Source organism: Pollachius pollachius, assembly GCF_949987615.1.
Source record: "Pollachius pollachius genome assembly, chromosome: 13".
In the NCBI taxonomy this organism is placed as follows: Eukaryota; Metazoa; Chordata; class Actinopteri; order Gadiformes; family Gadidae; genus Pollachius; species Pollachius pollachius.
This window is the reverse complement of record NC_136946.1, coordinates 12,591,391-12,612,254: the sequence shown is the minus strand read 5'-3', so window position 1 is coordinate 12,612,254 and position 20,864 is coordinate 12,591,391. Positions and strand designations below refer to the sequence as shown.

At 43.3% G+C, this 20,864-nt stretch overlaps 1 protein-coding gene across 1 annotated transcript in view; it reads right to left on the bottom strand.

Annotated features, from left to right (window-relative positions):
- Positions 1-20,864, bottom strand: part of csmd2 (CUB and Sushi multiple domains 2) — a gene marked incomplete at both ends in the record, with an annotated part of 202,510 nt that overhangs the window by 172,752 nt on the left and 8,894 nt on the right. Inside the window, one exon of the mRNA XM_079749377.1 lies at positions 15,020-15,236. Coding sequence (XP_079605503.1) covers positions 15,020-15,236 — 217 coding nt within the window. The remainder of the gene's footprint in view (positions 1-15,019; positions 15,237-20,864) is intronic.

Sequence of the window (20,864 nt, the reverse complement as noted above, 5' to 3'; positions counted from 1 at the left end):
AACATCCCAGCAAACTCTTGCTGATGAAAAGAAATCTTTAGGAAAGAAATACCCCCCCAAAAAAATAAAGATATAACTTTCTTATTTAAGATAATTGGCAATGGCGTCGAAATTGAACTGGTAAACCGGTCTGCTCTTGTAAAGATCTGTCCCTGGCACTTCATCATGCACCACACCATCCCAATCTCTTCCCCTTGAAAGATGTTCTTCATCCGAGCATAATAGTCATTCAGAGAGCCTCTCGCTGTAATCGGTTTCAGCGGATTTCAATCTGAGAATCATACATTCTAATGCACTTGTTATTTCATCGCTCATACAGTATGGTTGGCAATCAAGCTTTGCAACCCACATTTTCTTTATGTTTGACTCGGACTCAAACCCATTTTTAAACTTTAAAACTTTACAACAAACCTACTTTTCAATGTTGCCTGTCATTGCACTCTACCTCAATTTGACTCCCTGCAATCTCTTAAAGTTCTGACTTTTATTGGCGCCTGTGTGCCCGGCACTGAGTAATTCACTTAATCTCTTAACACTTCCACGGTGGGGGGGGGGGGGGGGGGGGGGGGGTACAGGAGAGGTGAAACAGGGAGCGCCAAACGCACCGGAGAGAGATAAATTGGACAAAAAATTTAAACGCAAGTATGCATGATTTCACTCTACTCGGTGACACTGTCAAGGCGGGGAAATCTCCTAAATGACGGTACACGTGTTCATGCAAATGGACACTCCACTGGCCCCAAATTGATTTGGACGGCAGCCATCTTGTTTCAGGCAGATTAGCCACAGGGAAGGTGAATGTGGACGAAGGGGCGGGAATTGTCCTAGGGACTGGCTTAACCGACTGAGAGAGAGAGAGACAGAGAGAGAGGGAGAGAGAGATTTTGCTGAGTAATTATGCTACCATTTCGCATAGGCGCCCTCCAATTTCCGTCTGTCTTTTTAAGGTATTAAAAATAACAAATTAAACAATTGGAAATTAAGCCAATTATTTCATAATGACAAATTATTGTTTGAATTGTTCATACTTATTACTGAATTGTTTTGCAATCAGCATTTGTGGTAGAAAATAACCAAGTTCTATCACTTCAACTAAACTAAGAGAGCTTGAGGAATGGAGGAGTCCAGGTCAAGTATGATAAGTGACTTTATTTCTACCCGCAAACAGGCGACAACAAAGCAGAGGTGGCTTGCAAAACACACTGCCAGATGTTTCTCATGGTTCGCACAACACACTGCAGAATGATTCTCATCCTGCTCCTTATATCTTCCCTTTCTGCAAGTCATCTTCCAAACTTACATAGCATGTCAGACCATACAGATAACGTTTAGCAAAATAGCATGTTCGATTGGTTCAAAGTCCTGTGTTTACGGTACTGTCTTTGTACATTCTGATCCCTTGGACCCTCCACGTGGAATCAGCATTTTAGGCCCAATTCATGTCAGACCCCATTTATAGTGCAAAGATGACTAGCTATTTTCCACCATTGATATATGTATATGCCTTTACAATGATCATAATTTGCATAATATAATATAGGGTTAATTTCTTCCATACATTCTCCTTTATGTACTCATAATTGCTCAATAAGGGAATACTTGGAGAGCTATATAATGGTTTGAGAATGTTTTAAAGGGACGTTAGAAAACATGAACCCTATGGAAACTGTGGAAAAGACCCTAAATATGTCTCCTTATAACAAAGTAAATCGTTCAGCTGTTGTTGATAGTCAAAGTGTTACTAGTTATTTTTTCAGTTATATAAACTCTTCTGAAAGCTCATAGTAGGTGCAAGCAAGTATGATAGCCAAGGACAATGTTTGCAAATTAAATTAAAAAACAAGCACTGAAGGGTGGACTTTGAATGTCAGTAACTATAGAATGTCTCCTCGTTAGTATACGATTATATAATAATCAGAGTAATGTATGTGTCCTAATGTAGTGAGGATGCTGCCAAGCAAGCAACAGGCAGGGTCTGGCAACAAGTGAAACCTGACACGCTATCCAGAAAATCCAATTAAGGTCTGTGTTTTCTTATGTACAAATAGGATGTAATGCTAAATTTTACAAAACAACATGCAGAGGAGACAAACATTAAAAAAAGAAGTCACAAACACAAGTCAACGCTTGTTTCACACCAAATTAACAGGGTAAAAAACGCAATTGGTGTTAGTGTTAAAATGGGCTGTGGCAATCCCGAGACGTGACAGCCCCATGGAACAAAACACCCGCCCATGGATTTGTTGCTTCTACATACAAACATAAAAAGATGCAAAACAGCCCGTACCTCTAACAAGGGTCTGTGTTGATCAGATGCAAGACAGCCAGTAAAACCAGCAAGGGTCTGTGTTGATCAGATGCAAGGCAGCCAGTACAACCGGCAATGGGTTTTTCTTGAGCAGGTGCAAGACAGCCAGTACAACCGGTAAGGCTCTGTGCTGAGCAGGTGTTTCAAGGTAATTCCAAGGCGGGAGATGAGCAAAACAGGAGAAGGCACAAAGGAGGGGGTGCATGCAGAAACAGCAGGACGACTGCGATTGAACCACCGGCAGCAGTACCATTCTGCAGGGCGGAGTGCCATGAAGCTATATCAGCCTGTAAGGAGTGTGCACTATATGTGCAAGCAAGCGTGGATATCAGTGTGTGTGTGTGTGTGTGTGGGTGTGTGTGTGGGTGTGGGTGTGTGCGTGGTTGGAGCGCTGGGAGCGGAGATCTATTAAGAGGGGCTTTCCACCTGACTGACCCCAGCATCATCGCCATGAAAAACCTCTGCTTCCAATTATCTCTCTGCTACCCCATGGGAAGGTTGTGGGGAGAGCGAGCGTGACAGAGAGACAGAAGGATGGGGAGAGAGAGAGAGAGAGAGAGAGAGAGAGAGAGAGAGAGAGAGAGAGAGAGAGAGAGAGAGATGGAAGATACGAAAGGGAAATTCAAGGTGCGTTAATGAGAGGATGCCTGTGCTAAGGTGCTAGATTGAGTGGGATGTGTGTATGTGTGTATGGGGGAGTGTGGGGGGGGTGGTTGATGATGGCTGGAGATGAACAGTGAGTTAGGAGGAGGGTTTTTACCTGATAATTTAGCAGCCTGGATGTTCAAGTAATCATGATCAGATACTCACACACACACACACACACACACACACACACACACACAGGTTCATGTTTGTGTGGAGCATAACGAAAGCATGGATGAGTTGAATAGAAGACCTGTGCTTGCATGAATATGTTTTGCGCCAATGTGCGATTTTGTGTCACTTTATGTTGTTCATCCGCAAAAAGAACTCATGTTTACAGACGTGAACACAGCAGAAGACTAAATGCGCTGATCTGTTTTCCTTTAATCACATTCCCGCTGCAGCATGTGTGGGCACGCTAGTGTGCCTGTGTTTGTGTGTGCGTGTGTCTTTGGCATGTGGAGTTGCTGACCAAGCTGATATATATATTCCACCACGGGTGGAGCTTAAAAAAAAGAAAAGAAAAAGGATGCAGCAGCAAGATTTTGATGAGTGAGTAGAGGCGATGTATTAGCCAATAAATGATGGGAGGTGCGAGACGAGGAAGATAAAAAAGACGAGAGTGTGTCACATGCCTGTGTGTGCGTTTGTTTGTGCATATGCTTTTGTGTGTGTGTGTGTGTGTGTGTGTGTGTGTAAAGTGAATACATGTGTGCATGTGTGTGAATCGTATAAAGCTATGTAGGAGTGTGTGTGTGTTTGTATATATGTGCATGTATGTGAATGTGTGTGTGTTTGTGTTTGTTTGTGTGGATACATGTGCAAGCATGTGTGTGTGCGTATGTGAGCGTGTGTGCGAGTGTATATGTGTATGTCGGTCTGTGCGTGTGTCCGCGTGTGTGTGTGTGTGCGAATGTGTGTGTGCGTATGTGAGCATTTGTTTGTGTGTGTGAGTGTGTGTGAGCGTGTGTGTGTGTGTGTGCGTGTGCGTGTGGGCGTGTGTGTGCACGTGTGTGCATGCATGCATGCATCCGTGTGTGCATTGGTGTGAGTGTATGTGGGAGGATGTGCGTGTGACCACGCGTACAGAGCGTATGCCTCGGGGCTCATACTTCATAAAGTGTGTGTGGTTGTAACTCCTCAGTGGTCAAGGCCACCGCCTGCTTCCCGCACACGGAGCCGTACGCTCCCTCGCTCACCGTCCACCCATCACTCTAAACAGTGACTAACCCCCCCACCCTGATCACATAGCAGCCGCGAGGTGTGTGTGTGTGTGTGTGTGAGAGCGTTTGTGAGTTTGTGTGTGTGTGTGTATGTGTGCGTTTGTGTAGGTGTGACTCATGCTAGCTCTTCCCTCGACCCCACCCACATGCCAGAGATGAAGAGAGAGAGAAACGACAGCTCCTCCCCTGCGAGCAAAGGTTAAAATCACACTGCATCCTCACACCAGTGATTGGATTCCAGCCGCTAATCGGAGGAACTCTCAGGAGCAATCAGACACTGGCTGGCAGCCTGGCCGCTCTCGCCCCACCCAGCTAACGCGGTGTGACACCCCAGAAAACAAGGCCATGATGGGGCCCGGAGACATCGAGTGCAGGGACCGAGTGGTTATATATAAAACACAAAGCTAATTACACCTCGGATGTTCAACCCACAACTACAAATGGGATATCTTTGTGGTTATGTGTGTATGCATGTGTGTGCGTTTGATTCGTTATTAGAAGTAGTTACAGTTGTAATTTCACGGATCATAAAAGAGAAAGCAAAAAGCGCAAATATAATACTCATGCCTTCAATTACAGATATCTGTCTGGTTTGCATTCTTCCATCAACGTCGTTGTTGTATTATCTGTCGTCGTGACTTTTTTTGCCATTTTGAAAAGAAGGGAGTTGTTGTTATTCCACTGACGAAGGAGCATGACTGGTGACTCCCACGTCCCTGCTGGTCCTCTTGAACACGAGATGACACTAGTTTGCCAAAAAAAAAGCGCACGAAGAAGAAAACCAAAGCACCCATTGGTCGAATCCGGTGCTGCTGTCATAGGTGTGAGGCAATGCTCAGTCTGACTGACCACGTGTAGTCAGCCCCCCCCATGGCCAAATTAGTTAACACCATTTCTACTATCATTAATATAGCATCTTACCTTAGCTTATCCCTAGCTTAGTGCATTTTATATCTTATCTTAGCTTACTTTATTACAGCTTGTCCTAGTTTAGCTTGGCTTATCATATATCATGTCATCTTATCCTCACCGAATATCACTTCCTAAATTATCTTTGAAAGCATCTAACATTATTTTCTCTAACCTTTGCGATTAGATATAGGCAAAGACACCATATGTCATCATAACCGATGTGATCTTATCGTATCTCATCTCCTCTTCCCCTTAAATACATAACCTTTGGTATCAGGACAGTAAGTAACCCAGTACTAGGCAGTGCGTCATAGGCCAGGGCGCTGTGTTCATTAATATTCACCACCACGGTGTCTCTTTGGCTGCAATGCTGTGTTGACTTTACTTAACCATGGAGGAAACACAAAAGCGCTGACTGCAAATGATAATCAACTATCGTCACCAGCCACGAACCATGAAGTCATTATCAGACCCGCTCCCCAGATGGAGAAGCAGAGTAGGGGGGGAGGGAGAGAGAGAGAGAGAGAGAGAGAGAGAGAGAGAGAGAAAGAGAGAGAGAGAGAGAGAGAGAGAGAGAGAGAGAGAGAGAGAGAGAGAGAGAGAGAGAGAGAGAGAGAGAGTGTGGAGTAGATAGTGACATTTAAGAGAGTGGCCGATATATGTGGCAGTGGATGGGGGTAAATGCTAATTTGTGTGTTTGTGTGTGCGTGCTTGTGCATGTGTTTGCATGTGTTTGCGTGTGTGTTTATACATACGTGTGCATTTGTGTGCATTTGTGCTAGAGTGTATCTATACACGTGTATATATACGATGCCCTTCTAGCTTATCTGCTGACTGATCCCTGATGCTAGTGGGCAACATTGTGTGTCGCTTAATAAGGTGATGGAATTGCTCACATGCAACCTACACAATCTGAAAAGCTGTTACTAATTTCACTTGTGTGCTGAAATGTGCTACGTGCATGTGTGCGTGTGTGTCAAAAACTTTTCGGTTTTCAACATCTCACAAGCAAAGTGCTAGCATGAAACGGTGGTAGGGCGGGACATATTAGACAACGGCCAATGAAAAGGAAGATCCATGTTAATGACAGTGCTGACTGACGTTGTTGACAGACGTCAGCTCTGCTCAATCACGCGCAATAAAATAAAAATGCTGGGGTGATTAGCGTGTGTTTGATGTGCATAATAGCTAAACTCATCACCAGCCAGAGTGTGTGTGTGTGTGTGTGTTTATGTGCGTTTGTGTGTGTGCGAGTGTGCGTGTGTGAGACTACCATTGGGAAGTTATAAACAAAATATAGTCTCAGCAGCATGGACACAAATGATACTCTCTATGGTCATCCATTACTGTGAATTATACAGTTATTGTCTATATGCGGTTCATAAAAGGTCACTCTGGCTCACACACTCACACATACACACACTAACTACCTAAATAGCTTCCACTGCAGTATCTACCATTCAGGAAGTGAGGTACACAGTTAGCTTTGTCTCCGGTCCATTAATTTAACAGTCGCAATTTTATTTCCCTGATGTTATATCTGCATCTATGCAGCACCCTCGCACTTTCGAAATAAACCATCTCTGTAAGGCCTGCAGGCACTGAATGTGATGACCACTTCCATACAAGGTGTTATTTATGAGACAGAATACACTGTATGCTTAAGTAAACTCAAAGTGGCTATCTTAAACCCTAACCCTAACCCTATCTTAAAGGTCTCCTTTTGGTTGTTTTCGGTGGCACCTATGGAAAAAAAAATATATATATATATATATATATATAAGCCGCTACAATCACAAGTGATTTGAAGAGCTCGTCTGTTGTGGTAGCTCTGCCAAACCCTTCCTGGCGGAACGACCACTGTTGGATGATGGAAAACGCATCACTAACTGCGTTTGTGGTTTGAATGCGGAAAAGTCGTCACAGACACTTGGTTCTTAATACTCATAATGCTGCAAAGGCAATGACTTATAGCAGTTGGCAATAGGCACCTTACCCCATCGTGTTACCTAATTCAGAGATGGATAGCGACTTAAAATGCATTTATTTCTCTTTGGACATCTTCCAAGATAATGACTTAAAACATTCTCCCAGTGCACTCAAATTCACATTGAGAGAAGACCATTCAAAACTACAACAAATGTCCACGTTAACAACATATTTGCCAGTTTTTAGAGGAGCATGGGAGGACCCTCACTGCAAAAGGGAGGGCAAGGGAGAAGCTAAGGAACAGCTGGGATATGCTGTCCAATTTAGTTTGGATAGGGAAAGCATGGGCCGAGCATACACCGTGTTCTCTTCAAGCTAGGCTAAGTTCCCTTTCACGTCATGAATTTTTAATGCAACCTTTAGCTAAAAAAGTATATTAACAACGCACGTATGCATCAAATGCGCACACTCATGCACTTTCATGCACACGCACAGACACACCAATAACATTATGCATCCTTGTTAATTACAAGAAGTGTGTGGCTATTAAAGGAACGATGGACGATGAAAGACTATTAAAAAGAAAAAGTGTCAACAACAGAAAGACGAAATGTAAAATAGGAAAAGAAAGTGAGCTAAAGGGAGAATGGGAGGACAACAACATCCGAGGTCATGGACATAAAAGGAGGATGGAGGAGAAAAAGCTAAGAAGAAAAGGAAGAGAAAAGAAAAGAGAGACACATGGAGGAAGGGAGGAACGGAGAGAGATAGAGTGGTGGAAAAGACCAGATGACAAATGGGCACGTTCATTATGATTGGAAAAAACCAGAACGGAACTTCCTCAGAAAATATGTAGATCCTGACTACTGCTGAGGACCCGTTCTGCTCTCTCTCTCTCTCTCTCTCTCTCTCTCTCTCTCTCTCTCTCGGGATTCGAAGTGCCATATGGGGGTGTAAGCATCATTTCCCCACTCTGATAAACTTCAACATGTGTCCACTCAAATACCAGAACATCCATTCAGACCCATCAACCCATCCTCTCTTCACAAATGATCCTACTGATGAAACCTCTCTATATACAAACACTTCATCACGTCACAGCTCATCAGTAGTGCATCATAACAACACGCTCCCGTAACATCCCAAGGCCAGGGAAATCTGAAGTGGCCCACTGATGAAGCTGCAGCCCAAAGTCACAAATAATATTAATATTGTAAAATGTACATGGTTATGTAATATACATCCATATACTCCTATGTACTCAAAAAGGTATTCCCTTTCGCTGCTCATTGAGTTATTCTTCACTCAGGTTTTCAATTAATATTATTTTTGCCGGCAAATAATTTTGCACAAAATCATTTTATTTGCAACGATTGCCTTCAATTTCAATTTCATGCATTGAAAAGAAAATGAGTGCAATCGCAGGGATTGCATTTTTTTTTAATAGCTAGAGTTCAAATTATAATGGGAAAAAGCCACCGGTGCAACTAGATCACATCAACAGGTGCCTAATTAGAAGGCCGGTATAACCGTGCTAGTTTAATGGACACACTGTGTCTGAGTATGAATGTGTATTGGGTTTGTTTATGTTTGTGTGTGTCTGTGGGAATCAGGATACCTTAGAAGAAACTTTCAACGACATCAGCGTTACAAGGGTGTAGAGGATTTCAGGGACAGCCAGTTGGACTATAAGTGCACACATTCAGTTTTACAGTTTAAGGTCTCCCCTCACAAGCATATGTGGAAAAACACGGCCACGTGTGTACGTGTGCGCATGTGTGTGTGTGTGTGTGTGTGTGTGTGTGCTGAAGCTCAGCTTCCACATGCAAAGTGAGGAACAGACATGTGACGACTTTGGATAGAGTCATCAGGCAGAGTATCCTGTGGCGATGGATGAATGTCTGAGGCCTTCATCTACAGAGATATATATCACCATGGGGACGTCATTCGGGAGTTGAACGCTGTTGTGTGCAATTCTTGGGCTAGTTTCACGCTGTCACTGCTACCTCTGTATGTAAGATGCACTCATTGATTGACAGGAACACACACCAACACATACCCACACACACACACAAACACACACAGAACACACATGGGAGGGTGAAAGGGACTGATTTATGTTTCTCTTGTTGCTGTAAACGTGGCTTTGTCTATATTTTGACAAACGTGAAGGCTTTCAACAGATACTAGACCAGAACAATGTTAAAAAGAAGATCTAGCAATCCCACGCTCATTGTCTTCCTATTCCAGTGCTTTCTATCTCTCACACACACGCACACACAAACATGCAGGCTAAGCACGCGCTTTGTAAGCTGTGGAAGACCTTGCCAGGGATATGGCAAACAGGCTAACTACCCTCTTGCTATGCAAGCATGAACTGTGACTCTGCACACATAAACTATGTCCCTACTTCTACCAATCCATCACTATTGTATCTCTTTCTCTCCATGCCTTTCACATTATTTCCGACATCGCCTTAAACAAACACAGACACACAGAAACCCAGAATGACAGACAGACAGACACACAGACAGTCAAGACACACTATCGCTCTCTCAGACACGTACAAAACTAGACCACTAGTACGCCACTCTCTCATAAGCAAACACAACCCCTATGTCTTGCTCTCTCTCTCTCTCTTGTACACACATTTCCTCTCTCTTTCTCCCCTTCGCTAAGCCCCACTATCTCAAGAAGCAGCCCACAGTGTGAAACCCCTCAGTGAGTGCCGTGTTCCTGCCCACTCCCAACATCCATGCTTCACCGCGCACTATTTAGGTCCTGCTCTGCCCCGGGCACAAAATCTGTCCCTGTCAACCACTTATCCAAACTCTTCCCCCTCGCCCCATGCTCTGGCCCGCCCCCCGACCCAGTCTGGCCCCGCCCCAAGCCCCCTGTCTACTGTTTACTGCCAGGCTGCTGCATCATCTACAACCCCCCCCCCCCCCCCCCCCCCACACACACACACACACACCCACAAATACACACACACACACCCCCCACCCCCCCAAGCCACAGGTTGGGTCAGCAGTCACATGTCAATGCCTGGCAGAAGAAGTATTGAGGGGATACATGCACACGTGCACGTGCAGGGACACATTCACAAGCGCACATGCATACACACACACACACACACACATACAAGCATGTGCACATGCACAGACACACACACACACATGCACACACACTTGCAAGTGCACACACACAGACCCACCCATGCACACACACACAAACAACCACAGGAAAAATAGATTTTCATGCAAGCAACGAGCATCATACAATACCAAAGCATTAACACACAGTCTGTAAGCCTGTGACTTGTTTGGTGATAAGCAAACAAAATGAGAACGAGATAAGAACGATTTTGACAAACAACATCAGGACACATTGAATCTGGTTCATTCCTTGGGATGGAAAAATGTGCAAGACAAGAAAAAAAATAGTTACATCATTTTCGGTGTCTACTTGAGATTAAAAGGAAAAATCTCAACACTTGCTTCTGGCATACAATCATACATAAAAGATTGATCAGATTCGGCAAACAGGGCATGGGAGAGAAGCACAAAATGGAGATCGTTCCAGAAAGAGATAAGATATTAAAATTGGGGGGGGAAAGGAAATGGGAGCCAAGGAGAATTTGGAGGTGGAAGAGCGAGAGAAATGGAGAGAAAAGAACTGTTGACACGGAAACGGGGGGGGGGGGGGGGGGGGGGGGGGGGGGGGCAGAGCGATCACATGGATATCTTTCTTGTAGGTAATTGTGTAGGATTGTTTGTATCTGTGTTTGGTGTGTGTGTGTGTGTGTGTGTGTGTGTGTGTGTGTGTGTGTGTGTGTGCGTGTATTGCTACTGAAGATGATTTGTTTTGAGATTTCTTTTTAGCTTCCATTTCCATGCTCATCGAGTCATAAAACAGAAGTCTAATATTTAACAGCATTTCTCAGGTGGAGCAGCCTTCACATACAGGTGGAGAGGGAAATTCAATTCCCAATACACGCAGGAAAACAAACTGCAGGAACGCCTGACTCGCTCCCATGTAGCGAAACCTTGAAACTCATATCCCGCTCTACCCATTCAGGTCCACTGTTTCTGTTTCCTAATCCCTGCACAATTCTTTCTCTCTCCCTCTGCCTCTACATGTCTCTCTTCCACCATGTCTCCTCCTCTCTCACCCTCTCTCTCTTCCTGTTGTCTTTCTGTCCCTCTTTGCCTCTCCATCCCTTAATATCTTTCATATCTCATCTGTCGCTACCTCACACTTTCTCTATCCTTCTGTACCTCTTTCTCTCTCCCCTTCCCTCTCTGTATTTCCATCTATCCAAGCCATATCATACTATCTCCATCTATATCTTCTTATCTCATCCAGCTCTCCCTATCTTCTCTTCCTATCTCTCTCTCAAGCTATCTATTCATCCACTTTATTTATTTTTCTCTCTGTCCGTCCCACCGGAACATCTCTACCGAAGGGAAGCCAGAGGGTGTGAATACGGAGAAGCGCGACGGAGAAGCAGGGCCGGTAAATACAGGAGATCCGATTCCCTTTTTGATCCCCCCACTCTCTGCGTGTTAGACGAGGTGGATGGGACCAATGCAGAGTCAGTAACAAAAGCCCTCCTGGGAATATTTCTATCAGCTCGCCTCTCTGACGTGCCGGTCCACCGTGAGAATCTGAATTGTGTTGGCCAATTTTAAAGTCAGCCCGGCCCACAGGGAGACAGGGCGAGAGTGTGTGTGTGTGTTTACATCAGATCAGACGTTTTGTGTTACCATAAAGGTGAGCCTGAAGGGAGATAAAGACTGACAATGCTAATCAGGCGCATTCATTCAGGGATAATGTGCCTTTATAGAATTCTATTGCTTGCATTAAGGTGTTTTACAATTAAATCAGAGTCTAATGCCGTGATGAGAGCAAACAAAATAGCTCTCAATGCCAATATAAAATGCCAAATGGTATCGTTTTTGTAATTGCTTCCATTCATTCCCCAAAATGAAAAATATTAACAGGTGCCTCAAAACCTCTTAACATTTAAAATAGAAGGTCTACTGCCCTAGGATTGACAATTGCATTAACACCATGACTATCCTTCTAACATTACCCTCAGTACACATCAACTAATAACACTATGATTAGTGTTTTAAAATTGCCCTTATCCTATCATCTATGGTACTATAATCACTTTGACTAGCCTGGTAACACTACCTTAACGTACCATCACAGGCATTAATAACACTATGCCTAGCCTGTTAACACCACCCATAGCCTATCATCGCTAGCATAATTAGCAATAGCCAGTTACCCGTAGACTTTGGTCAAATTGTAAAGACTAGCATGAACCAATAAGCCTTATTAAACTAGCAGTAGCAATTAACACTCTTAACAATGCCAAAACAGTTGCCATTGTTAAGAAACATCTATACTAGGATATTCCAGTCTAAAACACATAAGAAATGTACTATACAGTTGTGTCGAAAACCTTTTATAAATAGAAACATTGTGTTTTATTTGTGTGTACATATCTTCCACCCCGACAGACACAGCAGTCCTTTTGGTCATTTCATTGTGTATATGATAGAAAAAAAACTTTTGACTGCCTGCTTATTATGAACATGACGGTTATTTCAGTGACATAGCGTTTCTGAACACAAAGTGACAGCTATACTGCCCCAGTGATTCCCAGCCCTGACACACTGTATTGACAGCAACGTGTTTGTCATGATCTGTTTGGAAGCAACGATTCAATTATGCGTGAACTCATTTTCTGCCAGTGTATTTTGACGAATTTTGAGAATTTGAGGAAGTGTAAGAATCGCAGAAATTGACAAAACAAGCTTGCGATTTGATAAATGCGTCCAGGCAGTTGAGGAAAACAGCAATTATTTGGAAATTTAACACTTGATTGATGCTACACAAATAATACACCCTATTTTCATTTGTTTCCATGTTTCCATGTCATTTCCTGTACATTTCTAAGAAAGTTAAAACATGTTTAGAGCACATGTTAAATGCCCTTGAGGGAAATTCATAAACATTAAACCAATCACAGTCGGTCTACCATTTAACTAGGGCTTTCAAGTTCTGGTCGGTTGGTCGATATGCACTTGTTCAATCAAATTCCCATTGCTGGGGTTACTTTCGTAAAGGATAAAACTTCTTAATCCATTATTTGAGGGCAGGATGGACATATGTAGACCGATGTATTTTATTTTTAAGTGATGGGCTATATTGTGTTAGAAAATAACATTAATTATGAATACAAATAATATTCAAGGCTTTGTAGTTTCTGTTATAATAATCATATGGTTTAATAGCCTCAGACTTTTAAGACAAGAGGCAAAACCCCCCCGGTTTTCACAACTTTGAATTGGCCCAATTTAAGGATGACTGCTAGTCTACGTACTGAACATTTATTCTATTAACTCAACTCATTTAGACCATGTTGAATAAGTTGTTGGTGTGTCAGCATTTGGTAAAAATTACAACCAAAAAGTGTGTTGGCATTCTAAAAACGTTTCATCTTCTTCGTGGTGTTCCTACATGGCACGGCCCAGGCGGCGCTCCGGAGCTCGTATCGTGTGACCCGCCTTGAGGCTCTGCTCTAACCGAGGCCAACTCGGACCAAGAGTGGATCTGAAACCCACTGAGTCCCTCCAAATAGCACTCACGTTTTATGTATTTTAAATTTTTAGGCAACCAGGTAGAGTAGAGTGAACCGCGGTTGTTTAGATAATTTAGAGAAAACAGGCATAATCTAAGGTCCATGGAGTTTGTTGAATTACAGGCGACTATAAGATTTTCTTTGGTTGACTACAGCCCTTCATTTAACATTATACTTTGATATTAGATTTTGTTATAGAACAGGAATATATAGTTTGCAAAACTGTTTTTACTTGAAAGATTAGGGATTTTGAAAATATGACAAACAAATATTGCTTAATGTAATTCAAGTTTTACCAAAAATATAAATTAAATTAAAAAAAATGTTGACTATATGTCATATCAAATGTACTGTTTTGCATGCAAACACACTAAAACAACCTAAATTTCAGCCCAAAGCATAATCTATAGTGGTACACACTTGAGTATCTGATAATGTAGTTATTCTACAGACTTTGTAAACCAAAATAAACTTCACATACATGTTAGAAACCCCTTACAAAGGTGTTGGTATGGTTTGGCATCTTACTCAACCAAACATACACTAAACCCTACCTTAACCAAAAACTACAGTCAAACCCCCCAATATTCACCACAGTGTACTCTCCACTGAACGCAACAACACACACGACCAGGTTCTACCTCAACATAGCTACAAAGTACTTATAACCAACCAGTACATCTTTGGAAAAAACATTAAAGTAGAAAACCTACTCCTCCATTCCGCCATTCACTTTGCCACTGGGGCTCCATCACCACTCACCACTGCAACCTATATAATCTGGTAGACTGGACTTCCCTTCACACCAGACGGCTCCATCACTGGTTTCTGTTCATCTACAAAACCATTCTTGGCATTACACCTCTCTACCTCTCTTCCCTTCTGCATCTCTCCCACCCTGCCCGCAATCTAAGGTCCAGTGCATTCATCAACCTCTCCATCCCCAAAGTCTGCACCGTCTTCAGACGCAGTGCCTCCCGGTTCGCTGCAGCCTTTGACTGGAACATCCTACAAAACACCCTTAAACTTTCTGTCTTCACCTCTCTCTCTGTCTTCAAACAAAATCTGCAACAAATCAAAGTTGACTCCTGCACTTGCTGAATAGGCCTTCTTGTCATGCCCTACTGATTACCTGTTTTATTGTATTGTATTGTATTATATTGTGTTGTTCTAAGTGTAATTTATATAACCTTGTTTTCACTTTTAGCACACCCCACTTCCCCTTAAAGAGCTTCTAGCTCTTTTCAGGCTGCACTTCAAAAATAAGAATGTTGCTCTTAATTAGCTTTGCCTGGGTAAATAAAGGTTAATAATAAAAAAAACAACAGAAAGCGTGCAGGTGCCTACCGCGTGCGTAGGTTCCCGGGGCTGGGCGGGCCGTCGTACACGGACAGGAGGTCAAAATCCTCCTCCAAGGCGAACCCCTGGAACACCAGCTGGATGCGGTTGTGCTCCGCCGCCACGATCACCCACGTGCAGTTGGCGTAGTTGGGGTAGCCATACGGATAGCCGGGGCTCTCTATCGTCCCGTTGGGTTGGTGTAGCGTGTAACTGCAGTTCTGACCTGTGGGGGCAAAGAGACACAAAACCCGGGTGGGTGAGTTTGTGTGTGAGTGAGGGTTCATGGTCGGTTAGTTGTGATTATTTGAGTGAATGAAGTGCGGTTCCAAGTTCGACTGTAAAACTGTGCATGCTCTACGCACGCACGCACGCACGCACGCACGCACACACGCACGCACGCACAAACACGCACACACACACACACACTTATAGTGATCAGTGCATACGGATACATGAACAGATACAACCAGCGGCGCACAATCACACACACACACAGACACACACATACACACTTTCACGCCATCCATTGACACACATGCACATGGCAGAAGTTATTAGAGCAGTTCAAGCTGTGGATGGTCCTCCGCTGTCATTCCCCCCACACCTTGCACCTTCCTCACACCACGTATTCCCTCATGGAGGCCCTTTTTACACATCTGTACTAATTACCCACATCAACATGAAGCCAAAGAGAGTTCAACATTGGGAGAGAGAGACACATAGAGAGACACATAAGAGAGAGAGAGAGAGAGAGAGAGAGAGAGAGAGAGAGAGAGAGAGAGAGAGAGAGAGTGAGAGAGTGACAGAGACAGAGACCGAGAGAGAGAGAGAGAGACAGAGAGAGAGAGAAAGCTATTATGGGTTATTAGTATTATCGGATATTTATGGTATTTGATTGCTTATTCCCATGAAGGGCCCTTGTGTGCCTATGGCATACGCACACACACACACAAAAACACAAGTACACCACACACACATGATAGACAGACACACACGGTAGCACACATTTTACATTAATTGCCCCACTCATATTGCATTCTAGTCAGGGGTGAATCGTAAAAAGGAGTGCACTCACTCTGCGATTTTTAATAACTGTGTGTGGGACAATCCATCAGCAGGGAGGGGGAGGGAGAGGAGAGAGACCATCTCGAGGGAAAATGACTCACTTTTGCCGGATTGGTGCCCAGTCTTAGACTTCTAATCAATGATTAAGATTCTGTCCTATTCAATCCATAAAGAGATGTGATATGGGACTCCACTTAGATATTGTGCAGTTAAGAGTGCCGCATAAATTGGTGTGTGTGTGCATATATATGTGCGTGTGCATATACACATGTATATATATATATGTGTACGTTTGTGCGCATGTGTGTGAGTGAGTGTGTACGTTGTGTATATGTGTTAACCTCAGTCCTGGTTGTGTGTGCCTCCACTGATTGAGCACCACATTAAGAATATACATTACATGAACATGAAAACAGCCAGGGTTAGGAGATCGGTTCCCACTGGGTCTCACCGTGCTGTGCTCTATGTATGCAGAGCACCGTGCTGTACAATGCTTTAACCAAATGGAATACATTATATTAGTGTGCCATGGGAGATAGTGATCTATTTTGATCGCTCAACCCAAACAGTAACACACAAACACACACATACACGTAAATGTCACCGTGGTCACATTCATTGTTCCATTATATCTGTCCCATCATAGACATGATGGGACAGACACACACTCACACACATTTCAGCCTACATCTGTCAGTGGGTTCACCATCACATTAATCCGAATAGATGGAACAGAATATATAGTGGGAGGAAACATGTCATCAGCCAGTCTGTGTAAGGGTTGTACATTATTATTATGTGAGGGGAGTGAACTAAAAATAACTGGAGAACAAGGGCACAGGATCCCATGATCAACTAAAAGTGATGATAGAAGTGTTGCTAGAGAATAAGAAAATGAGCGGAAAAACACGGACAGAACACATGCTATTTATGTAAGTGTGGTCTATTTTCTTTCTTACCAAGCACCCCCCCCCCCTTCCATTTTTTTGTGCTTGCTACAGCCATGGGCCTGAATCACAATGCCGCCTGATTAAAATGTAATTAGGTGCATATAATTGGAGGACATCTGTTAACTGCATAACCCACAATAGATGAAAAAAGCAAAACACACAAACAATGCAACAAGCAGCGAGTCAATATGTTGTTGTTTTTCGGATGTGTGCCCCTGAATATAATGTGAGGGATGAACATTTGCATGGCAATGAGCAACAGAGTCTGGATGCGAGGTAGATCCTGTGGCTTTGAGAGAGGAAAAAATGGAAACGATACTCATTGTGATTTGTTTATTTATGTCTGCTGAAAAGCAAATCAAAATGTGAATTTCGCAAAAATTACCGTTGCTAGCAAAAAGAAAATATCATTTAAAAAACAAATTACAAAAACAGCGTGTTTTATGTAATAGCTAAGAAGAAAAAAACATATCTTGAGCCTTACAGTTTGCCAAACAACCGACTCCTTGTCGTCTTTCTCTGAAGACCCACACACATGGATGTCTCTATCCACAGCTCAGAGTCCTTCCTGTTTTGCAAATTCCTTGAAAGATTGCCTTGTTCTTTCCAATCTCTGAGGGATTTTCCAGGCAATCAGGCAGCGAGCCGAGAACGTAATTCACAAAAATGAAGAAAGCAAATTAGGTGATGCTTGGGGCAATGTTCACCCGCTCGATTTTGAAACAGACAAAATAAACACTATATTATTAAAGGACTGGATGGAACATGGGGCTTGTTATGTTGGTTTTCTTACTCTTACACAGAAAAAACATCACTAAGACAGCAAGATCAAAGTAGTGTCTGGTCAGGATGGTGAATGGTAATCAATGGAGAGCCTATTGAAGGCATTATAGGAGAAGGTTATGAAAAGCACATTCCCCAGACATGAATGTGAAAATGAACACATTTCCCGGGCTGCCTACGGTACATCTGCACTGAGCCCTTTATAGTCATGCATTCAAACGCCTTCCATTGTGTGTGAGAACAGCTGATCATCAGCCATTTTAGACTCTGTCTGTACCCACAATTACCTCCTTGTCCAATTTGTACTGCAAAAAGCCAATGATAAAGGAGAGTGAATGATTGCATTATAATTTATTTATGCAAATTGACCAATGAACGCCCTCAAAAGTGTGTGTGATTGTGTGTGTGGGGGGGTGGTTGAGGAGAGGGGGTGCTGTTTAAGCAAGGTCAATACTAATATCCAGGTGAAATCTCCATGGCTGACTCTCTGTGGATAGAGGCCCGGTCAATAACCTTCTCATCAGCCCAGGCATTACAGAGGCCTCCATTAAACAAATGCCAATCAATGGTCTTCACGGCAGCCAGATGGCCCAGCCTGACAAGAAGCTGAAGCCTATTGAGGCTGCGCGTCTCTACGTGCATTCCAGGTGTATGAGTTGTGAAGAATACCTTGTGTAGCTGTGGGCGGCTTGGGGTACTTTAACAGTTATATGACTCTGTGGCTATGCTAGCATTCATGCTGTGCTAGACTATGGGTGTCCCGCTCCAAGTCAAAATAGTCTCGGTTTAAGTTCACCATCAATCACCTTAAAGGTTAGCAATCTTGACCACAGGCATAACTCGCTACCTGGTTTTCCATTTTATATATGTTAATTCAGCAAGTCACACTACATAAAAGCTTCGCTAATTTAATTAAACTAAAATTAAAATTGCATTTTATGATAAACATTTGCCTACTGGTCTTAAATGTATGGACTTTTAGTGTGCTGTGCCAACCAGAGATAGAGTTTTGTGAAGCTCTTGCATTGGTGCCAAGTGACCTAATCCTAAAATCAATACTGGGACACACACATTTCAGTCCAATACAATTATTGCAGCACTGTCTTTAGAGGTTTTTTGGCTGGATTCACCAACATTGTTTCCAAGAATAAAAAAATAAAAAAATGAGACAAATACACGTCAACTTTCACTCAAAATACATCCTCTGAGGTATTTAGGATCACTTCACAACACGATTATAGTCTTTTTCTATTGGATTTAGGGTAAGTTCACCGAGTACACTTTAGTCCAAGCGATTACTTAGCAGTTATTGGACACTTGGAGACGAAAAGGAGGATAGAGCCGACCTGTAGAAGATTTGAATTCCCAGGATCCCATATCACAGATTAAGAAGAGTAACGGTAAGGTCAAACCCACAAGTAGACAACCTCTGTTTGCAGGCTGGACTTGATTAACAAATAGCTCCCTAGGACTCAAGTCTTAAGTTTGACATATCTGGACCATAACTTACCTCTCTCCCCCTGCCCCCCATCCTGAGTGTGCATTATGAAATTAGCTGCCGGGAGTCCATGCCCTATTTTGGGGCCCCTGGGTGTAAATCTGAAGGGGTTGGGCCCATCCTGTAGCCGACATCGGTGACCCCCTATAAAGACCTCATAAAGAGAGACTGCGGGCTGTGCTGTCGCTGGCCACTGCCTGGCAAGTTCATCGCCAAAGTGGAGGAGGGTCACTTTAATATATTTTTATCCATCTAGTATGCATCAGGTAAATAAAGGCTTCCAAAAATAGAACGGGAGCTACAAAAAAAAACTCCCAACAAAAGGTGACATAGCACATAAGAGACTGAGGACATGGTCAAGGGGTGACTTTCTCCGTGTTTTATCATGGAAGACAGTACACTGGAAATCTAGCCCTGCTGTTCCCCACTGCTTCTCAGCCCCCAGATCCAAGTGCAAACGGGTCCCAGTAGAGGGATAGCGAGGTAACCTTGGTGTGTGTCTGTGATCCTGCATGTGTGTGTGTGTGTATGTGTTTGAGTGGATGCTTGGGTGGTATGTGTGCGTGTGTGTGTGTGTGTGTGTTTCTGTGGTATGTGTGTGACTGTGTGCTTGTGGTATGGCTGTGTGTGTTTGTGTGTCTGTGTGTGTGTGTGTGTGTGTGTGTGACTGTGTTTCTGTGGTATGTGTGACTGTGTGGTATGTGGTATGTGGTTTGTGTGTGTGTGCAAGTGTGTGTGCGTGTGTGTGTTTTTATGTGAAAGTGTATGTGTGCGTATGTGTGTGTGAGTGTGTGTGTGTATGCGGTTGTGTTTGCCATGCCAGGCTACTTGCTCTGTGGCAGGGATGCATTGCTGCACCAGAGGGACAGTGACACACTGATGGATAGTCGCTAGCCATATCCTTTCTCCAGGGGGAGGGCGAGACAGAAGGAACCATAGAGGAAGAACGATAAAAAAACGATGATGAAATGGACTGCTGATACTTTTGGCTTGTGTTAAGATTGTTGTAAAAAAAAAAAAATTGAGGTACAGCTTGTAACACAAGGGCTACAAAAACACAATTAGGTGGCATAATACTTTGAAAATGGAATAGAAAGAAAAGGGAAATAAGAAAGTATGTGTGTGTGTGTGTGTGTGTGTGTGTGTGTGTGTGTGTGTGTGTATGTGTGTGTGTGTGTGTGTGTGTGTGTGTGTGTGTGTGATAAGTGAGAGGATTCCTATAGTCTGCCCCTCACTGCTCTTCCGACTGAGGTCAAACACATCCTGTGTGACATTCACTGCGAAAGAGTGCTAAATCTGCACTCTTCGCAAATCCTAGAGGTCTATTTGGAGGGAAGCAGCTGTGTGTTTATGTGTGTGTGTGTGTGTGTGTGTGTGTGTGTGTCTGTGTGTGTTTGTCTTTCTATGTAAGTAGCCTGTACAGCTGTGTTTGTGTGGGTGCCTGTTTGAATGGAGTGCACACACACAAACAAGATTGTGTGTGTGTGCCTCAATGTGTACCTGTAGCCTGTCGGAATGTGTATGTGTGCGTTTGAATGAGTGCGTTTGCACATGC